The following is a 15,785-nucleotide window of genomic DNA, read 5'->3' as shown; positions in this document are numbered from 1 at the left end:
AGATGGATGATTATATAAAAACTGATTTCAGCTTTTTGCCACATGGATAGTAAAAATCATGATAGTAAAAAAGTCATTTTTAGTAGTTGATCGACTTGACTGGTTTGTAACTGACTTAATCTGTTAGAAAAGGCAACCTCCCAGCTCATGTAGGCATGCCTAGAGAGACCTTATATGTTGGTCAATTCACCTTTTGCAGAGGCAGTCAAAGCACACACTGAATTGACTGTCACATCAGGGATCAGCCATGGGTCTTTGCCATCAGAAAACCCACAATATGAAAGGGAAAAGCTTTTCTTTTTCCAGTTTCAGTTTAATCTGTTCTAGCTACCAATTCACAGGTCAGAGAATCAGGCTATATGTGCTTTCTATCTCATAATGCATTGCTACACAAGACCAAAAAGCTAGTTACGTCTAAATTCATATTAAAGTGTGTGACACAATGCCCTTAGGTTTCAAGGGTTGTATATATTAACCTAGACTTGAAGAGGGAAGTCCTAGCATGAAATGTAATATCCCAGTAGCTGTTAGAATTCAGGACTTGGTCTTGCTGTGGACATTAAATTCGCTTTGTATGTCAGAGGCTGAATCATATTTATCCAGCACACCACCATAATGTGATAGGATTCATTTACTCACCTTATGTGCACATCACTAAAACTTCCTCAAGATAAACTCAAGCACTTTAATAGATGTATGCTTCTTTTACATTGTCATTATTATTTTTTAATGGATAGCTCTATTGGTGTCACAGAGGGAAAAAATAATGTTTCTGCATTTTTTTAGGTAAGTTTGAAAAAGTTAATGGCTTCATTGTATCAAATACATATATTGTTGTGACTAACTTGGGCATCTCATAAATAAATCTTTTTCTAATTGCCTTTACAGTTTTAATGAATTTGCCACAAATACAATGAAAACGTGTAAGCAGATGATTACAGAGTTTCAGACCGTTAAAGAAACATGCAAAGGCTACCTGGCCTAGGTTCCAGTTGAATTAATTATACTTGTTTTATTAATATATTGCAGGCTAATATTCACTGCTACTCTTTCAAACTTGCAACTCCGAACATAGACAATTTTCCTGTAGATGTAAATAGGTGCCTGACGAGATAACAGAACTGCAGAGATGTGAAGGACACACGCTTTGATCTGAAGCAGACTCTTACACAAATTGTGAAACTAATTTGGAAGTGATAAAAATTAATTTGCGCACTTTAATTGGAAGCAGGCGACCGCCTGAAAGGAAGGCGAGCGGAGCAGGCAATCTGTGCTCAAAGCTGATTGAATTTTTTGTCAGGCAGGTATCTTGGACTTGGCCGCTTATCCTCCTGAGCCCTTCTCTACAATATATTACAGCCCATCTCTGACCGGTGTTCTTTAAAAGGATCAATGCTATTCCTATTGAATCCCTGGAGCCCCAAATTTCATTGATCTTGGGACTTGACATTTCTCATTACGTGCGGTAGCTTCCAACGAGATAGTCACAAGAGGGCAAGTCAACATTGTCTCTTCAGCAGACACTTAAAACACATCAGGGCCTCAGCTCCAAATCCAGTCTGCTTGTAAAATATGTGGTTTTAATGTCTATACCAGATACAAGGTGCTGGATAGAGAGCTGGTTGACATTTTTTTTTAATCATAGCAACAGGAAACTTTGAAAGAGAATTTACTGTTCCTCTTTGCAAATCAAATCTACGAATACACTTTGAGTCATATGTGTAAGAGCTTGTTATTGTGCTTTTTCATTTTCACTTTTGAAAAACAAGGCTTTAGCTCACGTTTGAGCATTATGCAAAACAAACTATAAAATGAGAAGCCCATTGAAAAGGAGACTCCAGCTGTGCACACATCTTTTCCCTGGGCTCCCATTGTGTAAGCCTCAGCTCTGGACACTGACACTCCTGCCAGCTCCAACCTATCACTAAACATCTGCCAAATCACATCCCTTGCTTTGTCTGCATCCAGCCTTCTTTTCAAATGACCATCCTGGTGCCCAGCTCCACAGCCACCACTAACCAGTGGTGCTATGGAGGATGAAGAAAGCTTAGACAAAGAATAACCTAAAGATATTATATGTATAATATATATAATTATATATTTTGAGAGGAGGTGTGGGGTCACACAGAGTGGGACATGACTGAAGTGACTTAGTAGTAGTAATAGTAGGTACATGTGTAATAACTTTGAGAGGAGGTGTAGTTACGTGTGTAATAATTCTTACCTTGTAGGGTTTCCTGGGGACCAAAAGACAATGTCCATAATGTAACGCCCCTAGTACAGGGCCCATTCTGCAGGAGACCTCCTCCCGTGCCCTCAGCCCAACATTTGGAGACTTTATAGGGTTCTCGACTAAGAAAAGGACTGCTTGCCACTCAGCTTCTGCTTTTCCTTCCCCCTTTAAAGAACTAAGGCTGCAAGAGTCTTTGTCTTGAGCCAGAAGCAATCTAAGAAACAGACGTGACTAATGTGCTCTCATGATCCAGGTGTCTTGGATCTATACCAGCGGGATCTCTGGGCACCATGCAGAATCGCACCTCCTGGGGAAAGGCAGGCGGATGATAACTGTAGATTATTTGGGGAAGAGGATGGTAGCACAGTTGAGTACTGTGACCTAGATCCTAGTCTTGAAGGCTCAGGACTTCAAGGACAGACATCTGCCCTGAAACAGCAATGCTCAGGGGAAAATGTGGTCAGTGCCCTCTCTGAAGAAGAAAAAGAATAACTTAGACTTAATGACTAGATAGGTTTATATCTATCGTCTATTTTTTTTTTCAAGTACTCCATGAGTGCGTGATAAAATGAAATCACATCATGGGACTTTTTCCAACCCATGAAATGTTTTTATGTGGGTTACCTTGTGACCTGTGGAAAATGCAGGCCCAGGTGTTTCTAGTACTTGGGCCACAAACCTCTGCAGCAGGCCCTCAGGTGGCCAAGGACACAGTGTCTCAAGAAGGGACTCCTCATGACTAAAATGATGTCTAGCATCATTTTTTTTTTTCCAAAATAAATCTTGAAATCAGAGAGCCCTGATGAAAATACTACACCCTTTGAAATCTCTTATTCTGGAAACTCAGGTCAAAAATCCATCATTTTTATATAGGTATAAACATGACTGAAAATACTTTCTGCAGTGATTCTGCAATGACCCCACAAAGGCCAGGGATAAAATCTGAATGTCATATATCATCAGGAGGTTCATTTTCTGACTCTAGCAGAACCACACTAAGGATCACAGAAAATCTCTGCTGTTTTTGTTTAGCTCTAATGTAGAAGAACTCAAGCTTCTCCTGCATATCAGTAGTCCCGTAAATGAGGTTTAAAATAATAAGGACCATGAGTAATCTTTACTTTGATCACTTGTCTGAAAGCCACAGCCTATCACGCTGAAAGGCTCTTTTGTCAGTTCTATGTGGATAGCAGCATCGGATACCTTTGTACTTTTTTCATCATCCATTTAAAAAATATTGAAATGACTTGTGATAAAAATGAGATGGAATCTGTTTATTGTAAGCCTGGTATATTTGCTCTTTCCAAATACTTGCTTAGGAGGAATCTTAAAATCGGACTTCTTTTTTTTCATTCATCGTAATTCCATCACACAGAAAGCTCTTCTTCTGAGAAAGTGACTCTGGAAGGAGGGCAGTGGTGCTCTGGTCCTGAGAGGAGAGGTCTCACCTGCACCTCCCTCTGCACAGCGCCCTTTGACCCTCAGCTACATCCATCAATTGTGATGTGACACTGACGGAATATTTCTAGGATTGTGAATGATTGTCCGGGTGGGTGACATCTGTCCCTGGCAGTGAAATGAATTATAGGGAATATGTTGACCCCCACTCCCGCTGCCGCTGCAGATTCCCCAACTCAAAACCCCAGAACAACATGTTATTTACTCTTCTGTAGTTGAAAGCAGGAAACCATGCTTCTCAGGGGCCCTACAGAATCTTCTAATAGTTAAGTTTCGCAGTTTACTCAAATGACCTGGGGAAATTGTAATGAAAAATAAAACATTTTAAAATTTTTAAATCAGAGGTAAGCCTTGGAAAAACTTACTTCCTCATAGAAAATGTATTACATACTTAAGGAATATGTTTACTATTTTTATACATTTTTAAAATTTCCTGCAATAGAACTAGATTGCCTTTAACTTTTTCTGTGGCATATAGGGGAAAGGTTTATAAAACTATATAAATTTTATTAAATATATAATTGTAAGATGTTTAATTCATCAGTCTCTCCAAGATAAAATAATCACTTAGAAAAATGAAGGATGATATTACACATAAAATCTTGTCAGTAATTAATCCTCATTTTGCCAGGGAACATAGGGCATCTTTGAAGCATAAATTTAGAATCAAATGACAGACTAACATGGGCTTTTAGCTTCCCTTCCCACTCACCATCTAGGTAAGAAATGTCTCAAACACAAAATGGAAGCTGATGGATGTGAGGAAACTCACAGAAAACAGTGAGCAGTTCTTGGGGAGACAGAACACCAGTGGGTCTGAAGGAAGAGATATTGGCAGATGGAAAGAGTATTGAGTACCTTGCTGGGTAGAACGCTTTCATTATGTACTTTCTTCACAGAATTTTCCATGCATGACCTATTGAAGCCTTCCCTCCTGCCACATGGGGCAGGAATCAGAGCACTGCCCAGGGCTGGATCATTGCCAGGGGAGTGGCTGACCCAGGAGCGGGGCACAAGCTCCAGCCCTTGGACATTCACTTCCTCCACCGCCTCCTTCACAGTGAGGGAATCGCAGCCCAGGAAGTGTAGGACGTCTCTCTGAGAGATGAGATGGAGGAGGGGGTTCAGCCTGATCCAGAAAAAAGTATGAGTTCACAGAGAAAAGCAGGCTAGCATGCAGGATCTCAGGCATCCTAAAGGAAAGATCACAGACCCAACAACCAGGTGAAGCAGAGTGAACAGGAGAGAAATACAGAACTTTCTCAAAAGTCTTAATATTTTCTAAGGTATGAGAAAGGGGACATTAAAGCCATTGGTAATAGTCTATATTTTTAAGCTGGGGGTGAGTACAAGGTAATTCATTTTATTTTCTTAACCTTATATATGCTATAAATATTTAATAAATAATTAATGTTTTTAATCTAAAAGCAAATGAAAATACACATAGTTGTGTGGAAGCTACCAACTTGAATTTTTTAATTATCAATAAAAATAGTCTACAATAATATTCCTCAAACTTTCTAATACACTGACCCCTTTTAAAAAGTACAAAATTATTACTAACCCCCCAAAAATCTCTGACTCTAAGGAATGTGTTCTTGGACTCCTTGAATCTAGTTTGAGAAACATTGACTTAATTAGCTCATCGTAATCTTTAAGTGCATTTCAACTATTAATTGCCACAGCATAGATTTTTGATGGTGGAGAAAGATTTCATCTTTACAACTGGTTAAAAATATAGAGTATCATCAAAATGTAAATCTGAAATTTAAAATTTTTCATAGAACTTTTCAGTCTCAATAAAATAGCCACAGATCCCAGGATACACAGACCATAATTTGATAAATACCAAGAATTCTGGAAGAGTTGCAGTCACAAGGCCAAGTTACAACATGACTTCTCAAGCAGGAAAAAGTAATGGTCAAATGATACTGACAACATGAAATAATGATATTTTTATATATGCACAAAGGCTTATTTATGTATAATACTTGCTCTGTGCTGAAATTATATTGTAGCATCAACTGAACAATACATCCAAGATGAATAACAAAATCATACAAGTTTGCTGGAACTATTTAATAATTAAAGAGGCAATATAAGGCATTAATAAGTGTGACGTTGTTAATGAAAAGTGGAAATAGTTTGGATATTACAAGGCATTGATAAATATTTGTTGGATCTGACATGAATAGGCAGATGTTAATTGTTAATAAGCATTTCATGTCCCTCTTCTGAGCACCCTGCCTTCAACAGAGTTTCACTTCAGAGTCTGTTGGGTCCTCATATCCTATCCTGTACAGCTGACACTGGCTCTCTTTTCCCTTGTACCAAAGCAGCCACTCCAGACTGTACCCAGGATGGCAGCATACCCAATGCACCTTCCAAAATTCCTGTCTGCATTTCTGTTGTTTCCTTTTCCTCCACACTTTTGTACCGAGACTGTAGCAATCCCTCATTTCCATCTCGAAAGTGGCTTCTCCGAATGACTTTCCCAGCAAGACGTCGCTGGGCAAGAAGCCCTCTCAATTTGCTGGTCCTTCTCACAGTCTTACAGGCATGCAGTTTATTCACCAATATTCTGCTTTTCTCTCCATTCATTTGTGGATTTTTTTTCTTTCTTTTTTCTTTTTTGTTTAATCCCATTTCGCTCTGTGCACCCACGTTTGTTCTTCACACTTGTCATTGTTGAGTGCCTCCAGTGGTCAACCTGTGGAAGATGTGCCATGGTGGTTGGATGTGTTCTAAGCAATTCCAGGTTACAACGTACGTCTTCTTTATACTCCCAACTCCTAACCCGCTGAGAAGACCTGTCACTTAGAAGGCATGCACTCAGTACAGAGGGCAAAGCACTTGGCAGTCAGAATGCTGATGCAGAATATTCAGCTGCTCTTTCTTGGCTAGGATCGCACCAAAGTCAGATGGAGAATTAAGATGATCATCTGATTGTCTCTTCTTTGCTCTACTACTTTCCATTCCCATCTCCAAAAAAATCAAAGCACCATAGCCTGTTTTGTTGAAGATCTTAAGGAACATTTTTAAAGGGGTAAGAGCAAGTGTTGCAAAATTACCTAGCTCTGGGTTCAGTTCCAACACTTGCTCCTATATGAACTTGTGTAAGTTGAACAACCTTTCAAAGCTTTGGAGTTCTATAAAATAGAAAAAATAATTGTACCTACCTCCTATGTTTTGGCAAGCTTGATTTCTATTTCTTCACAGTAATCAGAAGAAAAAAAGTATTTCTCACCACTATCATGATGTTATAAGTAGGTCACATTTGTTGACTTAGCCGTCATCTAAGCATCCTGAGTCAAAGCTATGGTTTTTCCAGTAGTTGTGTATGGATGTGAGAGCTGAGCCATAAAGAAGAATTAATGCTTTCAAACTCTGGTGCTGGAGAAGACTATTGAGAGTCCCTTGGACTTGCAAGGAGATCCAACCAGTCAATCCTAAAGGACATCAGCCCTGAATATTCATTGGAAGGACTGATGATGAAGCTGAAGCTCCAATACTTTGGCCACAATGCATAGAGCCAACTCATTGGAAAAGACCCTGATGCTGGGAAAGATTGAAGGCAGGAGAAGGGGGCAACAGAGGATGAGATGGTTGGATGGCATCACCGACTCAATGGACATGAGTTTGAGCAAGCTCTGGGAGACAGTGAAGGACAGGGAAGCCTGGCATGCTGTAGTCCATGGGGTCACAAAGAGTTGGACACGACTGAGTGACTGAACAACAGCAAAAGCTTCCTGTGTGGTAGGCACAGTAGGTTTCCTCATTTTGCAGATGAGGAAAAAGCAGAGAGATTAAATAACTGCCTCATGGTCACACAGCTATTAATAGTAAATGCCCTTACTAAACATTAATGATTGTTATTTTTAAGTGTTCGATTTAATGGTAGAACCCTTCATTCCTGCTGTTGGTCTGTGGACACTCACTGCTGTTGTTCCCTTCCAGGTGACTATCCTGCTCCAAGAGCTGTCCTCACGGGCCATGACCATGAAGTAGTCTGCGTTTCTGTCTGTGCAGAACTTGGACTTGTTATCAGTGGTGCTAAAGGTCAGGAGACATTTCTTTCATTTTAGGTCTTTAAAAACTGTACTGTTTTCACAAGTTAACCATGATTTGTGATTTGTTTCCTTGAGGAGTCTTTCCGTAGACAAATGCAATCCCTAGGTTCTTTGCAGCTGTTTAGTTTTATTAATATTTGCTAGTACTAATATAAGATAGATGTAAATTTTTATGAAGTACTTTGTGGTCACCGGCATTCTAGCCAGAACACTGGTAAATCAAACTGTAGCACACGCATCTGATGCAGTCATTACAAATCACGTTCAGAAGCCAAGGGGGAGAGAGCCGTGATCAAGGGGATCACGGGGGCTCAGGCGGTTCACCAGACATAGCCCTGGGTCCACCCCCTCCACTAGTCCTTTCTTCTCAAGGTTGGGTAGGTGGGAGAGGAAATTTGATGGCTTAGTTCTTTTGGCTTTTTATGGAAGAAGTACTGCTTCGGGAGAAGTCAGGAAACTTCGATTCTAATTCTGGCTCAGATACCAATTCTCCATGGAAGGTTCTGGGGCAGGAAGGAGCCTAATGCTTAAGAGAAACTGAAAGAAAACCAGAGGGGCTGAGTGTGCTGAGGGCACCACGGAGGTGAGGAGACAGAAGGGTGAAGAGGCGGGAGACCCGAGGCATAAGGATTTGCAATTTGCGTTTGTTTTGAACATAGTAGAAAACCATCGAAGGTTTTTAGCAAGATGATGAGATGATCAGATTTTGTTTCTAGGGCCTTATTCTGACTGCTATTATACATAGAAGATGTGATGTCTGAACACACAGGGACACTTTGCTTTTGTATTTAAGAGTAAATAACCCAGGGAGGAATACAAAAGGTATTTTCAATAAGTGTCTTTTAATGTCTGTTTTAGTAATAATATGTATAACGTCATTCTGTTCTATAAAGCAAAAAAAAGAAAAGGAAAACACAAGCCACATAATACGCATAGGGAAAAAACAGTAACTTTCTATAGATGATGGTTGATATTACAAGTGATTGCTATTTTTCTCTTTAACTCTTCATATTTTCTGGAATGCACGTCTATTACTTTAGTAATCAGGAAAAAATTTGGGTATAGCCTCATAATATCACTTGTTTTGAAAAATATATATCTGCTGAAATCAATTGATTGAAAAATAGGAATAAAATTCATATAAAGTTTTATGGAGTATTTCTAAAGTATATGCTGCTAAGTCGCTTCAGTCGTGTCCGACTCTGTGCGACCCCATAGACGGCAGCTCACCAGGCTCCCCTGTCCCTGGGATTCTCCAGGCAAGAACACTGGAGTGGGTTGCCATTTCCTTCTCCAATGCATGAAAGTGGAAAGCGAAAGTGAAGTCGCTCAGTCGTGTCCGACTCCTAGTGACCCCATGGACTGCAGCCTACCAGGCTCCTCCATCCATGAGATTTTCCAGGCAAGAGTACTGGAGTGGGGTGCCATTGCCTTGGATAGGTAATACCAAACTATATTAACCAATTATTTTTATGAACTTGGCTAGTGAATAGTTGGAGAAGGCAATGGCACCCCACTCCAGCACTCTTGCCTGGAGAATCCCATGGACGGAGGAGCCTGGTGGGCTGCAGTCCATGGGGTTGCTAAGTTGGACACGACTGAGCGACTTCACTTTCACTTTTCACTTTCATGCATTGGAGAAGGAAATGGCAACCCACTCCAGTATTCTTGCCTGGCGAATCCCAGGGACAGAGGAGCCTGGTGGGCTGCTGTCTGTGGGGTCGCACAGAGTTGGACACAACTGAAGCAACTTAGCAGCAGCAGCAGTGATATTTTATCTCAACGCTGTTTCTGCCTGAGGCAGGGAAGAGAAACAGTTGAAGCAAAATAAATCATTCCCCATACTACTTTTACATTCTTGCCTCATTCTTCATTTATTTGAAACAATGTTCCTACAGTCTGAATTACTTGATTAATTTTCTCAATTTTGCCTTTTACATTTTATATATAGACCATAGAAAAGGTACATTGACAGTAATGTATCTTTATGTGGCACAATGTTAAAATTTTGATGATACTAAAGAAATTTAGCAACTGTTTTGATAATTCTCCCAAATTTTGTAAAGAAAAATTTTCTAAACACATGAGAACACTTGCGGGACATACAGTCTCTTTTATTCTCATGTAATGTATGGACTGTATCCTGTTTTAATGAATATTATCCTATGAAGGAAAAGAGCAAGTATTTACCAAATGAAAAGTTTGGAAGACACATGTGTGTGTCACATAACAGTTTTCTGTTGCTATCTAACATCAGTGCTTGGCTCTTGCCAGCATAGTTTTCTTTTCTGCCTCTTCCTACAAACCTGAGTGTATATTCAGGTGCCAATTGCGGGTTTGTGAGAGTAACATGAGTGGCCATTGCTGTTCCCTACTCTGCAGAGGGCCCTTGCCTCGTCCACACAATCACTGGAGATTTGCTCAGAGCCCTCGAAGGACCAGAAAACTGCTTGTTTCCACGCCTGATTTCTGTTTCCAGTGAAGGCCACTGTATCATCTACTATGAACGAGGGCGATTCAGCAATTTCAGCATCAACGGAAAACTTTTGGCTCAAATGGAGATCAACGATTCAACACGGGTAAATCTGCATGTTGAGTCTAACTAGGGACTGAGCCAAGAGGTTAAAGATTGACTATTTTGCATTCAGTGACTCGTACTAGAAATTCTCGGGTATTCAGGTAAATGTGTACTGGTTTATAAAAACATATAAATTCATATTGACGATGCTTTGAATAAAGCCAGGGTTCATTTAATCTCAAGTAGTTAACTCAGTGAATTAGACTTTGAAGGTGACAGCTGTTGTTTGATTAGAGGTTAGACCCTTAAGGGGGGCTTCCCTGATAGCTCAGTTGGTAAAGAATCCACCTGCAATGCAGGAGACCCCAGTTCAATTCCTAGGTCGGGAAGATCCCCTGGAGAAAGGGTAGACTACCCACTCAAATATTCTTGGGCTTCCCTTGTGGGTCAGCTGGGAAAGAATCCACCTGCAATGAGGGAGACCTGGGTTTGATCCCTGGGTTGGGAAGATCCCCTGGAGAAGGGAAAGGCTACCCACTCCAGTATTCTGGCCTGAAGAATTTCAGGGACAGTATAGTCCATGGGATTGCAAAGAGTTGACAGGACTGAGAAACTTTCACTCACTCCCTCACTAGACCCTTAAGGAGATTTTTCTTAAACTCCCCTGACAAAAAGCTATTCCTACACTGCACTCTCCTGACCTTAAAAGTGAGTTTATTGTCATAGAAACTTATCTTTCAAACCCTGTACCAAAATTACATACTGAATTGCCCATCACTCAGAAATGAATTAGAATTTCTGGTTTATCATTATAAAAAACAGTTTTGAAATGTGTTCTGCAATTTGTTCTAAAAAGTCTTGACATTGTTAGTATTCAGAACTTAACAAACATCATGTTACTTAATTCTCAAGTTCTTTCTGGACTAGATTGGTAATATTCTTATTGGAACTTCTGTTACTTTGTAACCTAAATTGGTTTTAAAGGATCCTTTGTGTAAGACTTACTTTGATAAATTCTACATTGGGAAGTCTATGGGTTAGACTTTGGAAAACTTGGACAAATGGCTAAAAGTAGATGATGATGACAAGGGACCTGTGGCAAGTGCCTTTCAGTAGTGACCACTGGTCATTTGGGAAACACTGAAAGAAATGGTTGCTTTTCTACCTTGTCTGAAGGCCATTCTCCTGAGTAGTGATGGGCAGAACCTGGTGACCGGAGGGGACAATGGTGTGGTGGAGGTCTGGCAGGCCTGTGACTTCAAGCAGCTGTACATTTACCCTGGCTGTGATGCTGGCATTAGAGCAATGGATTTATCCCATGACCAGAGGTGAGCCATGTCGGGGAGAAATGTGATCAGTCAAGAGTTGTCATTGAAAGTTCTTTAGATTTTACCAAGGGTGAAATGTGCGATGAAAAATACTCCCGCATCCAGATGGAAGAAGGACTATTGTTGAAAAGGGCAGATTGAGGAGAGGAGTAAGTACTTTAGGAAAGGATACTGGTAAGAAGGAAACAGGAAGAGAATAAGGGGAAAAAATAAAGAAATGAGTCTGGAGAAAAACAGACTCATCTACTTTCCAAGACATAGAGTTATCCCCACCAACTTCTCTGTTCTCAGATCTTTACCTGGTCTCAGACAGGCCTGCCTGGCTTCCATAATGTGAAAGACACACATTTTTTTAGCAGAGTCTTGGCTTGAGGCATAGGTCTAGCTAAATGCAGCCAAATGCAAAGTGCAGACTACAGCTGGCCTCTGTTTTACAAATACAGGGCACTGGTTACTTGAAACAGTCTCACCTCCCATTTGCTTATTCACACATCTCTCATTTATGTTATTTTGTGGTATTTTATGTATTGCCCTAAGATACTGTAATCTTTACTTGGAAGGAATCAATAAGAATGTTAACAAAGTAATATAGTTTTCTGTTATTCCTCAGTTTGCAACAGGATTTTTTTATTTAAAATTTGTCTTTGCATTTATTATAAGGTGAAATGAATATTTGGAATGCAAAGCCTAAATTTTCTAAATTTAAAAAACAAATTAAAACTATATGATCTTAATATGGTAAATAATTTCTCATTTTTGCTATATAACAGAAATAAGAAAAGTTTATTAAGCAACTCATTTCAACTATGTGTATATGTATTCTTTATAAGTATTGGTTTTAAAATAGTATGAATATTAAGATTTACATGATAAAGTATCTTCACACTATAGTAAAATGATCCTGAAGTCATCAAGAAAAGCAATAAAATTTAAGTTAGTTTGGGAAAGAGATATTTGATCTGCAGCTCAACCTTTTTTTTAAGAAAATTTAAGCAGAGTCCATATTCATGAAAAATGGAAGTGGCTTACTGTGTAATTATTTGTATATAGATTCATGTTTCTAAAGTATTTGAAATAATTTGTGTTCTTAAGTATTTCAAGATTACCCTGGCATTCTTATCCCTTTCATGTATTCATGTTGCAAACATTTGCTGCCACCATCATATATTAAGGACTGTGCACAGTCTGGAGGATATAAAACAAGACCACTAATCCCAAGGAGCTCCAATAATCATAATAAATACATATGAGGGAGGCAGGAGCATGGGAACAGTTAAAGGAAGTGATTAGCTCCTCTCGAGGGGTGCGGAGGGCAGGAAGGGCTTTGTGAGATACTCATCCTCTCATATACTCTCTAGTAGATGAGCGCACAGACAAAGCTGCATTCGTGTTAGCATCTCCCGGGAGGAGTGAGGAAAGATACTAGTCAAGTTTCTATTCCTTTTTCAAGCTCATCCCTAATTTCAGTTGTTCTTGGTGTTTTATAATGCCCCTGATATGTTCAAACAGAAGTACGTGCACATGAGTTACAAACTGACAGATAAACATACAGTGAAGATGCTGTCCTCAGAAAGGTGTTCATCTGATGAGCTGTGGGGTCAAGTTGATAACACTTGGTCCAGCGGTCCAGGTGTTGGATTGAGGCAGCGTCTCTCAGGAGAACCAAGAATAAATTTTAATCCTGTCTCAGGGCACACAAAACAAAAACTTGGTGAACTTTGAGATCATGCTATTGTTTAGTGTAAAGTAGAACCATGTCAGTGATTTTGTGTCTTTCTTAACTATTGTCTCTGCTTTTCCAGGACTCTGATCACTGGCATGGCTTCTGGTAGCATTGTAGCTTTTAATATAGATTTTAATCGGTGGCATTATGAGCATCAGAACAGATACTGAAGACAAATGAAGAACCAAAAGCCAAGTTAAAGCTGAGAGCACAAGTGCTGCATGGAAAGGCAATATCTCTGGTGGAAGAAAAACTCGTCTACATCGACCTCCGTTTGTACATTCCATCACACCCAGCAATAGCTGTACATTGTAGTCAGCAGCCATTTTACTTTGTGTGTTTTTTCACGACTGAACACCAGCTGCTACCAGGCAAGCTTATATCATGTAAATTATATGAATTAGGAGATGTTTTGGTAATTATTTCATATATTGTTGTTTATTGAGAAAAGGTGGTAGGACGTGTCACAAGAGACTTTTGACAATTCTGAGGAACCTTGTGTCCAGTTGTTATAAAGTTTAAGCTTTGAACCTAACCTGCATCCCATTTCCAGCCTCTTTTCAAGCTGAGAAGAAAAAAAAAAAAAACACGTTTGATACTTTGTACATCAGATGCATCTTATTTAAAGGGATACTTTTGTAAAAGTAAAACCTTGTATAAAGAACAAAACGTTTCTTAATTTTATTGTGGAGTTACAACTTGCATGTTCTTTAATCCCTATGTCTTGATGGAACAGGCGCACTGACAGTAGGGAATAGTAAGATCTGTCCAAGGACACCGTTTGTATGAAAGGATTGAATTTGGGCTCAATCGATAATTTTTCACATTTTCACCAAAATATAGTTTGCACTTTTTAATCTGAATTCCATCCCTCTACGTGAAATTTGCTCATAAAGCATTTGGATACTAAGCCATTATTTGCCATTTTTTGGTACTTTATACAAAGAAAATTCAGCCCTACCCTTCATAATTTGAAGACACAGCAGAAAGGGGGCTTAGGGATGAGGTCCTGGTTTTATTGTATAAATAGGAATCCCGATTGTTAGTTCCTTAGTGATGACTTCCCAACTCCTGGACAACTCTTCCAGACTCATCCTGCTGGCTTAGCGTGTGTACATTAGGGGAGGAGATCTGATGCTAACTTTTTTTTTTTTTTTTGCTGTTTTTTAATTTTTCTCTCTCTTTGGTTCTTGAATAGCTTAGTTTCTTTAATAAATAAGTCAGACTTTATTATAACAATAACTGAAGTTATTCTTTTAGGTTCTTGTGAAATTCTCACCTAAAGCCACATTCTTAGCCTAAGGCAATTCATCTTTTATGATATAAAATGACGCTATCAAATGATTTTCCATACATTGTACTGATCAAGTTATACACCCAGGGGTATATACACTTTATTCATGTTTCTTCTTTGTATATTTGGTGACCGTATCGTCATAGATGTACATATTGTGTCGGTAGGGCTATGAGGCATGTTACAGGAATGTAATTTTCTCAGAACTTACACTCACTTGCAGTCGTTTATTTAAAAAGATAAAACAAGATAATGGGTTCTTTGTATTGGCACTTTGCACCAGAAACATATCATTATTTATTGATGTGATTACTTATTTGTTATCCACCTTGTACTAGTAAGTTTTAGCACTGAATTCCTTCTTCATTGTTGTTTGTATTTATGAGATTCTGAAATTCTGGGGAATCGGCGTAATGATTAAGTTATTCATCACCAGGCTGTAAGCAATATCTTGAGTTTGTAGCTTAGAATTGGGAGGATAATGAACATCTGGAAGACAAGTTCATTTCATCTTGAGATCATGGTGAAATATTTTGGATATATAAATTCCTTAAGCTATTGTAACCATGTTTTATTGCAAAGATGTAAAATATGCCAGATGTGTGTGAGTTGGAAATCAAAAAAAGAAAAATAAAATATGCAAAGAATTCACTGATTGTTCCACATTTCATTGGACACTTCACTTACATGCATTCATTATGTTGTCCTACAAGTTTAAGAAATCAGTGTCACCTCATGTAAAGGCCTAGAGCATCTATGAACATGAACTAGAGTCCTAATGATGGTCCATAATTTGCTGAAACTTGAGCTGCTTGGCTTGACCATCTGGCAGGGGTTTGGGGCACCAGCAACCCCAAGGAACCAGATCTTTTTTTTTTTTTAATTAAAAAAAAATTTTTTTTAAGTAATGGCAAAATACAAACACTTTAATACATTTAAAATGTGTGTAGATTCATGGTAATACTGCTCAAATAACTGATTTTACTTTGGAGGCTGTACCTAAACACTTGTCTCCTAAGTCTTATGTTCATAGTATTTTGTAGTTTTTTTTTTTTTTTTTGCTTGTTGATTTATTTCCTCATTCAGCACTGCGCTTTTTCCATAAAGTCTCTTGCTTCATTAAAAGAGGTACTGACGATCACTTTTCAAATTCTAGGATGC

General features: G+C 39.0%; 1 protein-coding gene across 9 annotated transcripts in view; it reads left to right on the top strand.

The window, feature by feature from the left end:
• NBEA (neurobeachin) overlaps positions 1–15,275 on the top strand; it is a 672,061-nt gene extending 656,786 nt beyond the window's left edge. For all 9 annotated transcript variants that reach the window (XM_086329378.1, XM_086329374.1, XM_086329377.1 and 6 more), the window contains 4 exons: positions 7,649–7,750; positions 10,144–10,340; positions 11,456–11,607; positions 13,410–15,275. In XM_086329378.1, coding sequence (XP_086185504.1) covers positions 7,649–7,750; positions 10,144–10,340; positions 11,456–11,607; positions 13,410–13,500 — 542 coding nt within the window. In that variant the 3' untranslated portion in view covers positions 13,501–15,275. The remainder of the gene's footprint in view (positions 1–7,648; positions 7,751–10,143; positions 10,341–11,455; positions 11,608–13,409) is intronic.
• The last annotated feature ends 510 nt before the right edge of the window (positions 15,276–15,785 follow it).

The sequence above is a fragment of the Bos grunniens genome, chromosome 12 (assembly GCF_055505025.1).
Source record: "Bos grunniens cultivar Pamir isolate PY7600 chromosome 12, Bosgru_T2T1.0, whole genome shotgun sequence".
In the NCBI taxonomy this organism is placed as follows: domain Eukaryota; kingdom Metazoa; phylum Chordata; class Mammalia; order Artiodactyla; family Bovidae; genus Bos; species Bos grunniens.
Note: the sequence above shows the minus strand (reverse complement) of the source record. Positions and strands in the feature narration are given on the sequence as shown.